This window comes from Suncus etruscus, chromosome 14, assembly GCF_024139225.1.
Source record: "Suncus etruscus isolate mSunEtr1 chromosome 14, mSunEtr1.pri.cur, whole genome shotgun sequence".
Lineage (NCBI taxonomy): Eukaryota > Metazoa > Chordata > Mammalia > Eulipotyphla > Soricidae > Suncus > Suncus etruscus.
The window spans coordinates 97,613,570-97,628,266 of NC_064861.1; the positions used below are offsets into that span (position 1 = coordinate 97,613,570).

General features: G+C 41.0%; 1 protein-coding gene across 1 annotated transcript; it reads left to right on the plus strand.

Moving 5' to 3' along the window:
- Positions 1-4,102: 4,102 nt before the first annotated feature.
- On the plus strand, positions 4,103-5,182 carry LOC126028073 (zinc finger protein 583). The gene has a single exon (XM_049787118.1). The coding sequence runs from the start codon at positions 4,104-4,106 to the stop codon at positions 4,974-4,976; it is 873 nt and encodes a 290-aa protein (XP_049643075.1). The 5' UTR covers position 4,103; the 3' UTR covers positions 4,977-5,182.
- Positions 5,183-14,697: the final 9,515 nt, after the last annotated feature.

Genomic DNA, 14,697 nt, shown 5'->3' on the forward strand with positions numbered 1-14,697 from the left:
TTAAGTGGGCTGCTACCACGTGGCACTGCACAGCATCACCTGAACAGCTATTCAAATGCTCCACAGCATCTCCTAGAAACAGTGAAAATTTAGTGAGTACATATTTGTCTGAATGTCCATAGGGCTGTATGGACAGGCAAGGAACTTGCTTTGCACATGGCTGACTGGTTTCAATCCTCAGCATTCCGTATGTTCCCCTGAAGCAGGAGTGATCCCTGAGCACCACTGGATGTGCCATGCCCCCCCTAAAAAAAACAAATATTTTGTTATACAGATGTCTATTGTTACTAATGCATATTCATGTACTTATAAAATCACTTTTGTTTGATAACACTACTCTGTATAAGTATACCACATCTGAGTTAGAGAAACAGTACAGCGGGTAAGGTGCATGCCTTGTACACAGCTGATCTGTGTTCAGTCCCTGACCCCCAGCATCCTGTATGGTCCACCGAGTGACTCCTGAGCACAGAGCCAGAAGTAATACCTGAGAACTGCTCAGTGTGGCCCCAAAACAAGACCAAATTTGCTATTATTGGTACCCAGAGAGTAGAGCGCGGGTAGGGTCTAGTCTTGCACATGGCCAACTTGGGTTGGATCCCAGCAGCCCGTATCATCCTCCAAGTCCTCCAGGCATGAGTCCTGAGTGGAGAGTCAGGAGTTAGCCAAGGCTACCACTGGTGCACACTCGAAAAAGAACGTGTTGCTCTCCTTTCAGGATTTGGTGACGTTCAGGGAAGTGGCAGTCAATTTCTCCAGGCAGGAGTGGGAGTGGCTGAGCCCGGCACAGAAGCAGCTGTACAGGAAGGTGATGCTGGCGAACTACAGGAGCCTGGTGTCGCTTGGTAAGGACGTCGCCTCAGCTCGGACGCGCCTCTAGGGCTGGTGCCCAGGTAATGTCTGGAAACCCGAGTTCTTGGAATTCTAGCTTCTGCCCACAAGGGAAGCTGATGTTTCAAGCTGACAGCTTCATTGGCTTATTCTGCAGAATTCTTCACATTGTCAACTCCCTCCACACTACTCTGTCTTGCTGCTGATGCAGCACTTGATAATCGTTTTCTTTTTATGCCATACTCAGCACTTAGTGCTGGCTCTAAGCTCAGGAGTCACTCCTGGCAGGGTTAGGGAACCAAATGTGGTGCCCAGGATCAAACCCCTGTTAGCCATACGCAAGGCAAACCCCCTACCCACTGTACTGTCTCTCTAGCCTCTTCCTCCTATTTCTGGGCCTGGCTAACTCCCTTTCATTTCTTGTAAGCAGGCGTTTCCATTTCCAAACCAGATGTGATCTCATTATTGGAGCAAGGAAAAGAGCCTTGGATGCTGAAGATGGCGCAAACAAAAGGCCCACTGCCCAGTAAGTGAGAGAGAATTTAGGGAGGTAAAAGCAAATGCAAGAAAAAACTGTACTGGTTTTGAAATGTTCTTGCTCGTGATCGACCCCTTGAGGTAGTTTAAGGCTTGTGCCTGGGAAGAAATTCTTAAGTGTCATTACTGTGGGCTCCCTAACTTATTCTCATGTTATATATTTTTCCACTTGTCATCATCTTCTCTGTGATAACCTTTTCCTGTTCCATGGGTCCAAATGTCAAAATGCTTCCTTATTCTTTTTAGTTTTGCACAAGTTGTTCTATCATATTTAAAAGAATCCAAATACAATGCCTTTTTAAAAATTTATTTAATCTTATACCAAGATTCATAGTTTCTACTTTGAGAAAAGCATTCTGCTGAATTCTTGAGATTATTCAGAGGTTTATAAACAATCAACCCCCCAAAATTTCCAGTTGTCGGTTCAAGTATGTGTAAGTGGGACATGTTAGTATTTAGTATAAACAAGATAGAAACAGTATGTTGGGTTGGGGAAAGATTGATTTATATTGGATTTGGGACATGACTCATGTTTTAATGAAAGAAGGAAATTTTAGGAAAATAAATGCTCCATATACTATTGTACATATAATAATTAAGAGTGGAAAATAAGAAAGAAATGTGCACTACAGTTGGAGAAAGAGACTCAGGGAGAAAAATAAATTTAGAGATTGTATTATGAATGAGGGAGATCACTAATCTTAAAAAGAATAAGAGAGGGGCCGGCGAGTTAGCATGGAGTTAAAGCATTTGCATTCCATGCAGAAGGATGGTGGTTCAAATCCTGGCATCCCATATGGTACCCCGTGCCTGCCAGGGGCAATTTCTGAGCGCAGAGCCAAGAGTAACCCCTGAGCACTGCCAGATGTGACCAAAAAAAAAAAAAAAAAAAACAAAACAAAACAAAAAAAGAGTAAGAGGGGGCTGGAGCAATAGCAAAGCGGAGAGGGTGTTTGCCTTTCATGCAGCCCACCCAGTTTGATCCTGACATCTAGCATTGCTTGGAATGACCCCTGAGTGCAGTGCCAGGAGAAACCCTCGAGCGCCATTGGGTGTGGCTCAAAAACAAATAGTGTGGGAGGAAATCCTGCCTGATGGGGAATTGGATTGATGGAAACTTTCTCAATCTCTTCTCTAGTTTCTGTCTTGAGTTAAATTGCCATTTTTTTTTAAATATAGTTATCCTTTTTTAGGTATCAGATTTATTTCCAAGGAAACTCATTTATTTTATTCCTTTCTTTCTGTTTTGGGTCATATCCAGTGTTGCCCAAGAGCTTCTCCTAAGCAGTGCTCTAAGAGGATTCTGTCGTGTTGAGTTGAAACTAGCCTTTCACACCCAGAGTGTACTCTCCAGTGCTCTGAAGATCTCCCTGCCTGTTTTCATTTATTAAGGCTGTTTACATTTATAAAATGTTAGTTTGCATTTTTGATTTCTTACTTTATATAGCTATATTTTTGTTGTGTCTTGGGACCACATCTGGCAATGCTCAGGGCTTCTTCTTGGCTCTGCACTCAGGGATTATACTCTTCCCGGACTCGGGAGCATATTGGGTGCCACAAATCACACCCAAGTGGACTGTGTCCAAGGCAAGTGCCCTACCAAGTGCATACTCTCCAGCCCCAACATGCCTGTATTTTTTAAGTTGGGGAGGCCCTATCTACAGAACTTTTAGGAATATCTTTTTGCATTATGTTTTCATTATTGTGATACAACAACTAATACCCATAATGTGGTCTCAAAACTAATAGCATAATAGCCAGAAAAACAGCTCATTGAGATGAGCACATACTTTGTACTATCATTCCAGCCGAAATTCTTAACTGTCTTACACATTTCACTTACTGATTTTTGTTTTAGAAGTTCTTCTCCTTTTTTTTTTTTTTTTTTTTTTTTTTTTTGGTTTTTGGGCCACACCCGGGTATGCTCAGGGGTTACTCCTGGCTATCTGCTCAGAAATAGCTCCTGGCAGGCACGGGAGATCATATGGGATGCCAGGATTCAAACCAACCACCTTAGGTCCTGGATTGGCTGCTTGCAAGGCAAACGCCGCTGTGCTATCTCTTCTGCCCCTAGTTCTTCTTTTCTAATGAATAAATGCAAAAACTGAGTTGTTTCTATGTTATCTTTTAGATTGGGAATATTCATTTACAAACAGTGAATCTTCATCAAGGCAAGTCATGTATGAAGAATTACCCAAAGTATTGTCAATGGGAAGAAGCCATCTTGGTTACATCCTTGACTGGCCCAGTTTGACAGATTATAAAAATAAGAAGAGGTGTCAGAACCATGTGGGAAGTCAGGAGGTATGTTCGAGTGAACTGATCATTACTCATAAAGAAATCTTAGCTGAAGATCAAAATAACAAATATGCTAAATCTTGGCAAACTTTGCATCAGGATGCAATGCTGGATATAAAAAAGAGTTTTCCCATCAAAGCAAGAATTTATAAGTGTGAAACACAAAAGAGAAGTTATCAGAAAAAAATCTGTTAAAATGAAGCACACAAAGGTTTATGTAGAAAAGAAACTTTTGAAATGTAGTGAATGTGAGAAAGTCTTCCATCAGAGTTCATCTCTGACTCTTCATCAGCGAATTCATACCGGAGAGAAACCCTACATGTGTACCGAATGTGGCAAAACTTTCAGTCAGAGTGCGAACCTCGCACAACACAAACGAATACACACTGGGGAGAAACCTTATGTATGTAAGGAATGTAGGAAAACCTTCAGCCAGAATGCACACCTCACTCAGCACCAGAGAGTTCACACTGGCAAAAAAACCGTATCAGTGTAAAGAATGTAAAAAAGCCTTCAGCCAGATTGCACACCTGACTCAGCACCAGAGAGTGCATACTGGAGAGAGACCTTTTGAATGTGCTGACTGTGGGAAGGCCTTTAGAAATGGCTCGTTTCTTGCTCAGCATCAGAGAATTCATACAGGAGAGAAGCCTTATGTATGCAGTGTGTGTGGCAAAGCCTTTAGCCACCATGGATACTTAATTGTGCATCAAAGAATTCACACTGGAGAAAGGCCTTACCAGTGTAAGGAATGTAGGAAAGCCTTCAGCCAGTACGCACACCTAGCTCAACACCAGAGAGTTCACACCGGAGAGAAACCTTTCGAATGTAAAGTCTGCAGAAAAGCCTTCAGCCAGGTCTCGTACCTTGATCAACATCAGAGGGTCCATACGGGGGAGAAACCATATGAATGTATTGAATGTGGGAAAGCCTTTAGTAATAGTTCATCACTGGCACAACATCAAAGAAGTCATACTGGAGAAAAGCCCTACACGTGTAAGGAATGTAGAAAAACATTCAGCCAGAATGCAGGCTTGGCACAGCACCAGAGAATTCACACTGGGGAAAAGCCTTATGAATGTAATATTTGTGGCAAAGCCTTTAGCTACAGTGGGTCTCTTACTCTACATCAAAGAATTCATAGGGGAGAGAGACCTTTCGAGTGTAAGGATTGCAGGAAATCTTTCAGGCAGTGTGCACACCTTGCTCATCATGAAAGAATCCATACAGTGGAATCATTCTTGACTCTGTCCTTTCCCTCACACCCCATGTCCAATCAGTTGCCAAGACCTATAGGTTTTATCTCCTGAATAATTCCTGGAATCCAATTACTTTTTTTCCCTTTACATCTCTTCATTTTTGTCCAATATGCAATAATTTATTTGAGCTGGACTATGGAAATAACTTTCTAATTGGTCTTTCTATATTTAACAATTTCTCTGTACTTTTTTCCAAATTGCAGCTGAACATGCATTTACATGTTTGTCATAAGCAGGGGAGAATGCTCAGGTGATAATGTATGAGGCCCCAAGTTTGATCACCAGTGAGGAATGTCATCCAGTGTTGCTGAGTGTGGTCCTGATGTGCCCTAGCACCAACAGGTGGGATCCTTGTGTATTAAAAAATTGATCAAGTCTCTTCTCTCTCATCAAAGCCAGTTAGTGACATATTAGAGTTTATAGGTTAGAGCACATTCCAAAAATAGCCCTAAAACATCCCTTTCCCAGTACTACTTTCCATCTACCTTCCAAACTCCTATATGATGTCACTATCATTTGTTTAAAATCTTAGCCAGAATTTAAAATTCACCACAGCATCAAATAGGTTTGATTCCAGTCCTTTTCCATTTTTCTAGCCCTCTGATTTTTTTTTTTTTTTTTTTTGGTTTTTGGGTCACACCCGGCAGTGCTCAGGGGTTTTTCCTGGCTCCATGCTCAGAAATCGCTCCTGGCAGGCACGGGGGACCATATGGGATGCCGGGATTTGAACTGATGACCTTCTGCATGAAAGGTAAACTCCTTACCTTCATGCTATCTCTCCGGCCCCTAGCCCTCTGATTTTAGGGAAACATTTTGCCGTTTGTTATGGCCAGTTTTATATATGTGCTGGGAGTAATAATGGTACTACCTCAAGTTGAAAGGACTAAATTAGGTAGTGCAGCAGAGTGCCTATGATAATCACTCATTAATATAAAATAAAGATACTGTATGAAGGGAGAGCTGAGCACCTGAGAAAAGTAGCAACAGATCAAATACTCAAGATATTATAAAGATTTTGAAATAAAAACAAGAATCATTTCAGGAAAGGGGAATAGGGGGACTTAGAGCCCTTATGGTGCTCAGGAGCTACTCCAGACCTTGACTCTGCCCAAGGGACACTCACTCCTGATAGTACTTTGGGTTTATATGCAGTAACAGGCACAAGCAAGCACTTCACCCCTGTACACTCCTGCCCTGCACTGAGTTTTAAGTTAATATCAATACTTAGAGGTAAGCAATCCCCCCCACCAAATTGTCACAATTCCAACCACTCCCTTGTCCCATTTGACTTGTTTCACACTTTAAACCACTTCCTGATTTCTGAAGACTTTGAGAATCTGGTCAGTGTAGTAATCAATTTGCATATAAGTGTGGTACAAAAAAATTATAAAAATAGCGCAGTGGTAGGGCGTTTGCCTTGCATGCGGCTGACCCAGGACAGACCTGGGTTTAATCCCTGCCATCCCATATGGTCCCCTGAGCCAGGAGCGATTTCTGAGTGCATGGCCAGCAGTAACGCCTGAGCATTATTGAGTGTGGCCCAAAAAACAAAAACAGAATAAAGGTTTTATGGATGAAAAGAAAACTTGAAGGCGGAGCGATGGCACAGGGCATAAGGCATCTGCCTTGTGCACGCTAGCCTAGGACGGACCAAAGTTTGATCCCCCAGTGTCCCATATGGTCCCCCAAGCCAGGGGCGATTTCTGAGCATATAGCCAGGAGTAACCCCTGAGCGTCACCAGGTATGGCCCAATAAAACAAAAAAGAAAAGAAAACTTGAATAGACACTTTATTCTGTAAGGAAAGATTTGGTTATACAGATGTTAGTAAGCCCAAATTACAGATTCCTTGTACCTGGCAAGATCCTAAGAACTTTTTTTACCCAATTCTAAGAACTTTCGAAGCTTGAAACACTAAACATGCATGTGCAAATATATTCCCAATGAATATATAAGGGTCACAGAGTAAGGATATATGACTCAGCACCCTCAAAGTCTACATTTGAAGGGATAGTTCAGAAGGGAGGGCACTTGCCTTGCACATGACTGATCCAAGTCCAATCCCTGGAATCCTATATGGTCCTGAGCCTGCTAGGAGTAACCTAGGAGCACCACTGAGTATGGCCTCCAAACAAAACAAGTTTCTGTATGTGACTGTATAGGGATATTACTAAGACATCAACAACAGGGGCTTGAATAAGTAGGGTATAGTCTTGCATGTGGCCAACTAGGGTTTGATCCCTGGCACCCCGTATGTTCCCCTGAACACCACTAGAAGTGATCCCTGCGATAAGGTTCTGAGCACTTGTGGGTGTGGGCAAAAAACAGTACAAGTGGGGCCGGGAAGGTGGCGCTGGAGATAAGGTGTCTGCCTTGTAAGCGCTACCAAGGAACGGACCGCGGTTCGATCCCCCGGCATCCCATATGGTCCCCCCAAGCCAGGGGCGATTTCTGAGCACATAGCCAGGAGTAACCCCTGAGCGTCAAACGGGTGTGGCCCAAAAACCAAAAAAAAAACAAAAAAAAAAAAACAGTACAAGTGCCAGTTTTTAAAATATTACAGCTAGAGGGATGGAGTAATAGCACAGTGGTAGGGCATTTACCTTGCATGCAGCCAATCCAGGATGGACGGTGGTTCGAAACTTGGCATCCCATATGGTTCCCGAGCCTGCCAGGAGCAATTTCTGAATGTAGAACCAGGAGTAACTTCTGAGCGCCCCTCCAAAAAAAAGCTAGGGAGGCTGAAGTGATAGTACAGTAGGTAGGGCATTTGCCTGTACACAGCTGACCAAGGTTCCATCTCTGGTGGCCTATAGTTCTCTAAGCTCACCAGGAATAACCTCTGAATAGCCCCAAAACAAAACAAAACAAAACAAAAAAACTATTGAATCTAGAGAAAATTGGGGCCAGAAAGATAGCATGAAGGCAGGCCATTTGCCTTCCATGCAGAAGGATGGTAGTTCAAATCCCGGCATCCCATATGGTCCCCCAAGCCTGCCAGGAATGATTTCTGAGCATAGAGCCAGGAGTACTGTGTGACCCCCAAAAAATCTAGAGAAAATTGTTTCAACAGTCTATCAAATTCATATCCTTAACAAAACAGTCTGGTAAATCACTTACAAAATGGATCCTCTATTTCCCTATGCCCAAAGATGATGAGGCAACAGGTGACTGATGAACACATGATAGGCACTATGTCTCAGGATCAGAAGAAGTACAAGTCAAACTAATTGTTTTCAATATCAGGTTGGAAAAGACTGAAAACAGAAAAGGAGACTTTTCTGAAGTGATGTGAGGCAATGTACCTTTCTGAGAAATATCAACATCAGTTTTCACTGATTGGAGGCTTGAAAAATTGCACAATGAGTAGGGTACTTGTCTTGCATGTGGCCAACCCAGGTTCAACCCCCAATACCCTAAACTCACTAGAGTGATCCTTGAGCACTGCCAGGTGTAGAAAAAAAAAATATATATATAACAGTACCTACAAATTAATAAGTAAAGGAATACTAAACGAATATAAACATGAAACATGAAAGACTGCACAAATTACTAAATGCATGTGGTCAAAGTCCCTACTTTACCTAGGACTAGAGATTTAAATCATGTAATATAAAAAATTGACATTTATGTGAATTATTTCATCACTGTCATTTTGGAAGCAAAGAAGTTTAAAATTTTTCACTTACAGGCGTCTTTGGAGGTCAACAATTAGCACACTAGAAACTACATTTAATTAATTGAAACTACATTTCTATTAATATAGGGATGACTAGACATACTAGCAACAATTTAAAAAACAACCAATATAATTCAATTAAAACACATTAATTAGGGCCGGAGCTATAGCACAGCAGTAAGGTGTTTTTCTTGCACGTGGCCAACACAGGAAGGACCCAAGTTCGAATCCCAGCATCCCACATGGTCCCCCTAGTGCCACTGGGTGTGACCCAAAAACAAAAACGAAAGACACTGATTAGGGACCTGAACGGTGGCACAAGTGATAGGGCATTTGCCTTGCACATAGCTAACCAGGGATGAACCACGGTTCGATCCCCCCGGCATCCCATACAGTCCCCCGAGTCATGAGTAATTTCTGAGCCCATAGCCAGGAGTAACCCCTGAGCATCACCAGCTGTGCCCCTCCCCCCTAAAAAAGACAAAATGTATAAGATTAAAGGAAATTCTGGACACATTCGACTGGTAAATTTCATCTGGGGAGAGTCATAGGATTGGATTATAATAATTTAAAATTGACTATAAGAGGGGGCCATAGTGGTAACACAGTGGGTAGGGCATGCATGGGTTCAACCCCCAGTATCCCATATGCTCTCCTAAGACTGCCAGGAGCAGTTTCAGTGCAGAGCCAGAAGTCCGAGCCATGCCAGGTATGACCCCCCTATATAAGTAACTATGAGAAAGATAAATTTAGAGAGAACAAGAGAATCATTACAGTGGGAGTTGAAAACCAAAATCTAAACCTTTTGGACTTAGAGTAATGCTCACTGATTCCAAGATCCTCTCATGCAGAGATTTAAGTAAGCTTTCCAATGAGAAAAATATCTGCACTGAAATAACACTCTGAGGACTATCTCCTGTAGAAAGACAGCTTAGGATCATGCATAAATTAAAATCTGATGATAAAATCAGGATATGAGATAACACTAAAATCCAGTGTGGAAAGTTTGAAAAAACTGGAAGTGTTAATCTGAAAATTGAATGGTGCATTTGGAAAGGGTGAGGGAATGTTTTCATCACACCCAGCATTAACATTTCCCTCATGAATTCCCCAAAACCAAAAGGTATGGCCCAAAGTGCGTGCACGCGCGCGCGCGCACACACACACACACACACACACACACACACACACACATCCTAGACTTTCAGAAACTTTGGAATAAAGGTGGGCTCAGATAACAACTTCCTTCTACTAAAATTAAAACAAAACATGACAGTATCATTAAAAGGGGAAAATACCATCGTACAGTACTCAATCAAAATATGCCTTCTTTTAATCAATATTTTATCCATGGGAAGAAAAGATGGTTAAAAAAAATTAAGGCATAGATCTATGCCAAGGGCAACACTCCAGGGCTCAAGAACCAATGCTTGGATTCAGGCTCTGGCACTACTTGGGCCTCTGAGCACCAACAGGTGTAAACCCAATTCTCAAAATTAAAAGGCCCACTGGGGCCACAGTGGGGAGGGCATTTGCCTTGCATGTGCCCAACTTGGGACAGACCTGGCTTTGATCCCTGGCATACCATATCGCTTCCCCGAGCCTGCCAGGAGCAATTTCTGAGCACAGAGCCACAAGTACCCCTGATCACAACCGTGCCCCTCCAAAAAGGGTTACAGAGATAGTACAGCACATACTGTACTATCTGTGTGGACCCTGCACACAGTTGACCTGAGTTTGATCTCAGCACTACATAGGTTCCCCCTGAGCACTGCCGGATGTAACCCAAAGCCAAAAGTAAACTAAAAAAAGAGAAACAGTATTGACTGCTCTTGCAAAATGCTTATTTATTTGATTCTACACTTCTGGTGAAGATACAATTATTAGGAAAATATTTTCATCGGTAACACTAAAAAGGGAGACAAAATACATGAAACTTCTGTGTTCAAGATAAGAGTATCCAACAATGGAGAAGCTCTGAGAAGTGGAAGCAAATGTGGTGATCTCTATGTTTGGCCCAGGTGACTACATGGAAGATTTGTTTGATTTTGTTTTGGGACCACACCCAGCAGTGCTCAGGGCTTACTTCTGTCTTAGCACTTAGGGATCCCATCTAGAAGGCTTGCAAAACCATGTGTGGTGCTAGCGATCAAACCCAGACCATCTGCATGTGAGACAAGCACCCTGCCTGCTGTATTATTGCTCCAGGCCTCGAAATGGCTAGACTTTAAAGAATAAAATGTCAGCACAAAATAAAGCCAATAGCGGCAGAATTTTTACTATTTTTACATGAGTTGGTAAAGAGTAGTAAGTTTTTTAAAAATGAAATGGCTGAAGAGCTATTACAGCTACTATCAAAGCTATAAATGATCTATGGATGACATCCTATCTGGTCCCCCTGATCCCTCTCAGGAATAATGAAGAGAGCTGGAAGTAAGCATGTAGCATCACTGGGGTGTCCCCAATATATATACACACACATATATGTGTATATATATTATATAATCAATAAAGATCACTGGGAAAATCTCAAATGTTTGGACCTTAAATGTGTAGCCCAAAATTTTGTAACACATGCATCAAAACAAAAATAAAAAGAAATAGAAGTTGATAGAATCAAATGAAACTTAAGACACAGCTATCAAAATGTGAGATATAAGTAGAAGTACTTAGAAAATATGGTAACATTAAATATATTCCAAAAGGTCTAGTCAAATTTTCACTATAAGAAATGAAAAAAATTGGGGCCGGCGAGGTGGCGCTAGAGGTAAGGTATCTGCCTTGTAAGCACTAGCCAAGGAAAGGACCACGGTTCGATCCCCGGCGTCCCATATGGTCCCCCAAGTCAGGGGCAATTTCTGAGCTCATAGCCAGGAGTAACCCCTGAGCATCTAACGAGTGTGGCCCGAAAAACCAAAAAAAAAAAAAAAAAAAAAAAAAAAGAAATGAAAAAAATTGAGTGGTGAAAATCAAAGTTAGTATAGGAATGCAAAAAAAGGTTAGAAACCAATGAAATAATAAACAGAAAGAATAGGTCAGTTGTAGTATTTGGAATCACACCTGACAGTACTCAGTACTCCTGGTGGTGCTCAGGGAATTCTATGTGGTATCAGAGACCGAACCAAGGTTGATCATATGCAAGTAAGCACCTTACCCCTTGTTCTATCTCTCTGGAACCTGAAAGACATGGTCATGAATGTTTCATATACAAGAGATAGATGCAGAATAGTCTTCGCTCATCTATGGGTTTTAAGAAAAATAAAAGACATTTTTGCAATAATTCTCAGAGACAAAAGAGAGGAGGGCTGGAAGGTTCAGCTCATGACATGAAGCTGAAGTGCTGAAGTGGTGAGTGCAGTTAGAGAAATAACTACACTGAGAACTATCATAACAACAATGTGAATAAATGAGGGAATTAGAAAGCCTGTCTTGAATACAGGTGGGGGTGGGTGCGGAGGTGGGAGATTTGGGACGTTGGTGATGGGAATGTTGCACTGGTGAAGGGAGGTGTTCTTTACATGACTGAAATCCAACTACAATCATATCTGTTCAAGGTATTTAAATAAATATATTAATAAAAACAAAAAATTATAATAGGGTATATTACATGTTATACCTATAATATATGTGATATATTCAATATATGTGATATTTTAATATGATATATGTAACTTATCACTGATGTAATATAAATAGATTATATATCAATACAAAAAAAAGGAAGTTTCATATATTTCCTTTTGGCACTTTGTGGATGCCATGACATCCTCTAGCTCTCAGTGTTTCTGAGAAGTCTTCACCAATTCTTTACCTTGGTTCCTCTTTAGATCTTACTTTTTTTTTTTTTTTTTGGTTTTTTTTTGGGTCTCACTCGGCAGTGCTCAGGAGTTACTCCTGGCTCCATGCTCAGAAGTCGCTCCTGGCGAGCACGGGGGACCATATGGGACGCCGGGATTCGAACCGATGACCTTTTGCATGAGAGGCAAACGCCTTACCTCCATGCTATCTCTCCGGCCCCTAGATCTTACTTTTATCATTTATTTTCTCTCTTCCTTGAGATTCCAATTATTTCCCACAACTCTTGGATGCTATTGTGTGACACACATGAACCATTTATGTTTTAATTTGGATGATTTTTTTTTTTTTTTTTGGTTTTTGGGTCACACCCAGCAGCGCTCAGGGGTTACTCCTGGCTCTACGCTCAGAAATCACTCCTGGCAGGCTTGGGGGACCATATGGGATGTTGAGATTCGAACCAGTGTCCTTCTGCATACAAGGCAAACACCCTACCTCCACGCTATCTCTCTGGCCCCAGTTTGGGTGATTTCTACTGAATCCATTTATTTATTCTTTTCTTTTTTTTTTTTTTTTTTTGGTTTTTCGGGCCACAACCATTTGATGCTCAGAGGTTACTCCTGGTTAAGCGCTCAGAAATTGCCCCTGGCTTGGGGGGACCATATGGGACACTGGAGGATCGAACCACGTTCCTTCCTTGGCTAGCACTTGCAAGGCAGACACCTTACCTCTAGTGCCACCTCACCGGCCCCCATTTATTTATTCTTTCCTTTTTCCTGGCTTTCTGAAGGGTTAGGATACTGATGAGTTTATTGAAAGCATTGTCTTTGAAACTGTGCTCACTTCAAATATTTTGATTTCTTATAGTTCTAATGTACTTTTATAAAAAAAATCTTCCAACTTTTGTATACCTAGGATATTCCTGTTATTCCTTCAACATCATCAACCATCTCCAAAAGCAATCCTTGCCCTATGCATTTATTACCATGAAGTTGATTCTCCTGTTTTCTAGAAAAATAATACAGCAGGTAGAGCAATTGCCTGACACATGGTCAACCCCTAGTACCCCAAGCACAGCCAAGAGTAATCCCTAGAGACACAGTCAGTAGCAAACTCTGAGAAGAACCTGATATAGCTTCCAAACCAAAAAATCAATAAATAAAACAGAATTGAGAGCCACTGAGGATAAATCATAACCCATTTAGTATGAATTATCAAGTTCAACTTTGAACTGGGTCAACAGCAACTATTTCAAAATACAGTTTTTCTCCAAAACAGCTATTGTGGTAGTCTAATACAGTACAGAAAGAGTACAACTGCATATAACCCAATTACCAAAATATTCTCCTGGATTTCTTTCTTACATATTTTGCACAAACTGAAAAGAGGAACTGAAAGCCACACGGAAAACAGGTAATAAGAGCCTGGGATACAAATCCATAAGTAAGCTTGTTACATAGATCCATAAATTACTACACGTTGCCATACAAAGCACAAAAGCTATTTTTTTTACAGTTACAGAAGCTGTAAGTCTGAGTGAGAGGAGGATGCCAGCACAGTGGATAGAGATGAGAATCATTTTCCTTGCATGAAGACAGCTGCCTCCCACCTGGTCTTCATGGCAGATAGCACGTTGCTGGCATCCCTTTTTCTAAAGACACTCTTCTGGAAATGCTACTTTTCAAAGGCCTCATTTCCAGATACACTGAGAGCTAGATTGCAATATATGAATTTTGGAGGGACAAATTTAGTTCAAAACACTCCATAAACAAGTCACTTAATACACAACAATGTTCTTACATGAAAATACCAATATTTGTTATATAAATATAAATACTATTTTTTCAAAGGACACAAAAACAATTTCTCCCTGCTTTAAAATTTTTCTTCACAATCATAATTGATATCCCTATACATTTAAAGACAATTTATCTTTATTCTCAGTCATTAAATTCCATCAGCTTAACGTGGCACTCTGGTTTTCAGGAAGTCCCACATATGTGGTAGTTCAAAGTTCTAATGAATATATTATTCAGATTCAAAATCCCATCCACAAAAAATAAACTTCACAGTTTCACTTTTTTACAAGACCAATGAGACATTAAAACTACATACTAAACATCAGAAAACATCAGAAATTCTTATCAAATGAAGAATGATTTTTACTAAAATGATTTTATCTTACTGCTTTAAAATTAAGACATAAGACATACAGTAAGATCATCATCATCTCAGCTGATTTCAAATACTTAGGTCAAAAGTCATCAATAACTTTTGCTCTTTGGCTTTCAAATTGGGA

Bases quoted from the DNA above. Each gene is read 5' to 3' on its own strand.
- LOC126028073 (XM_049787118.1), top strand. From the start codon at position 4,104: ATGCACACCTCACTCAGCACCAGAGAGTTCACACTGGCAAAAAAACCG.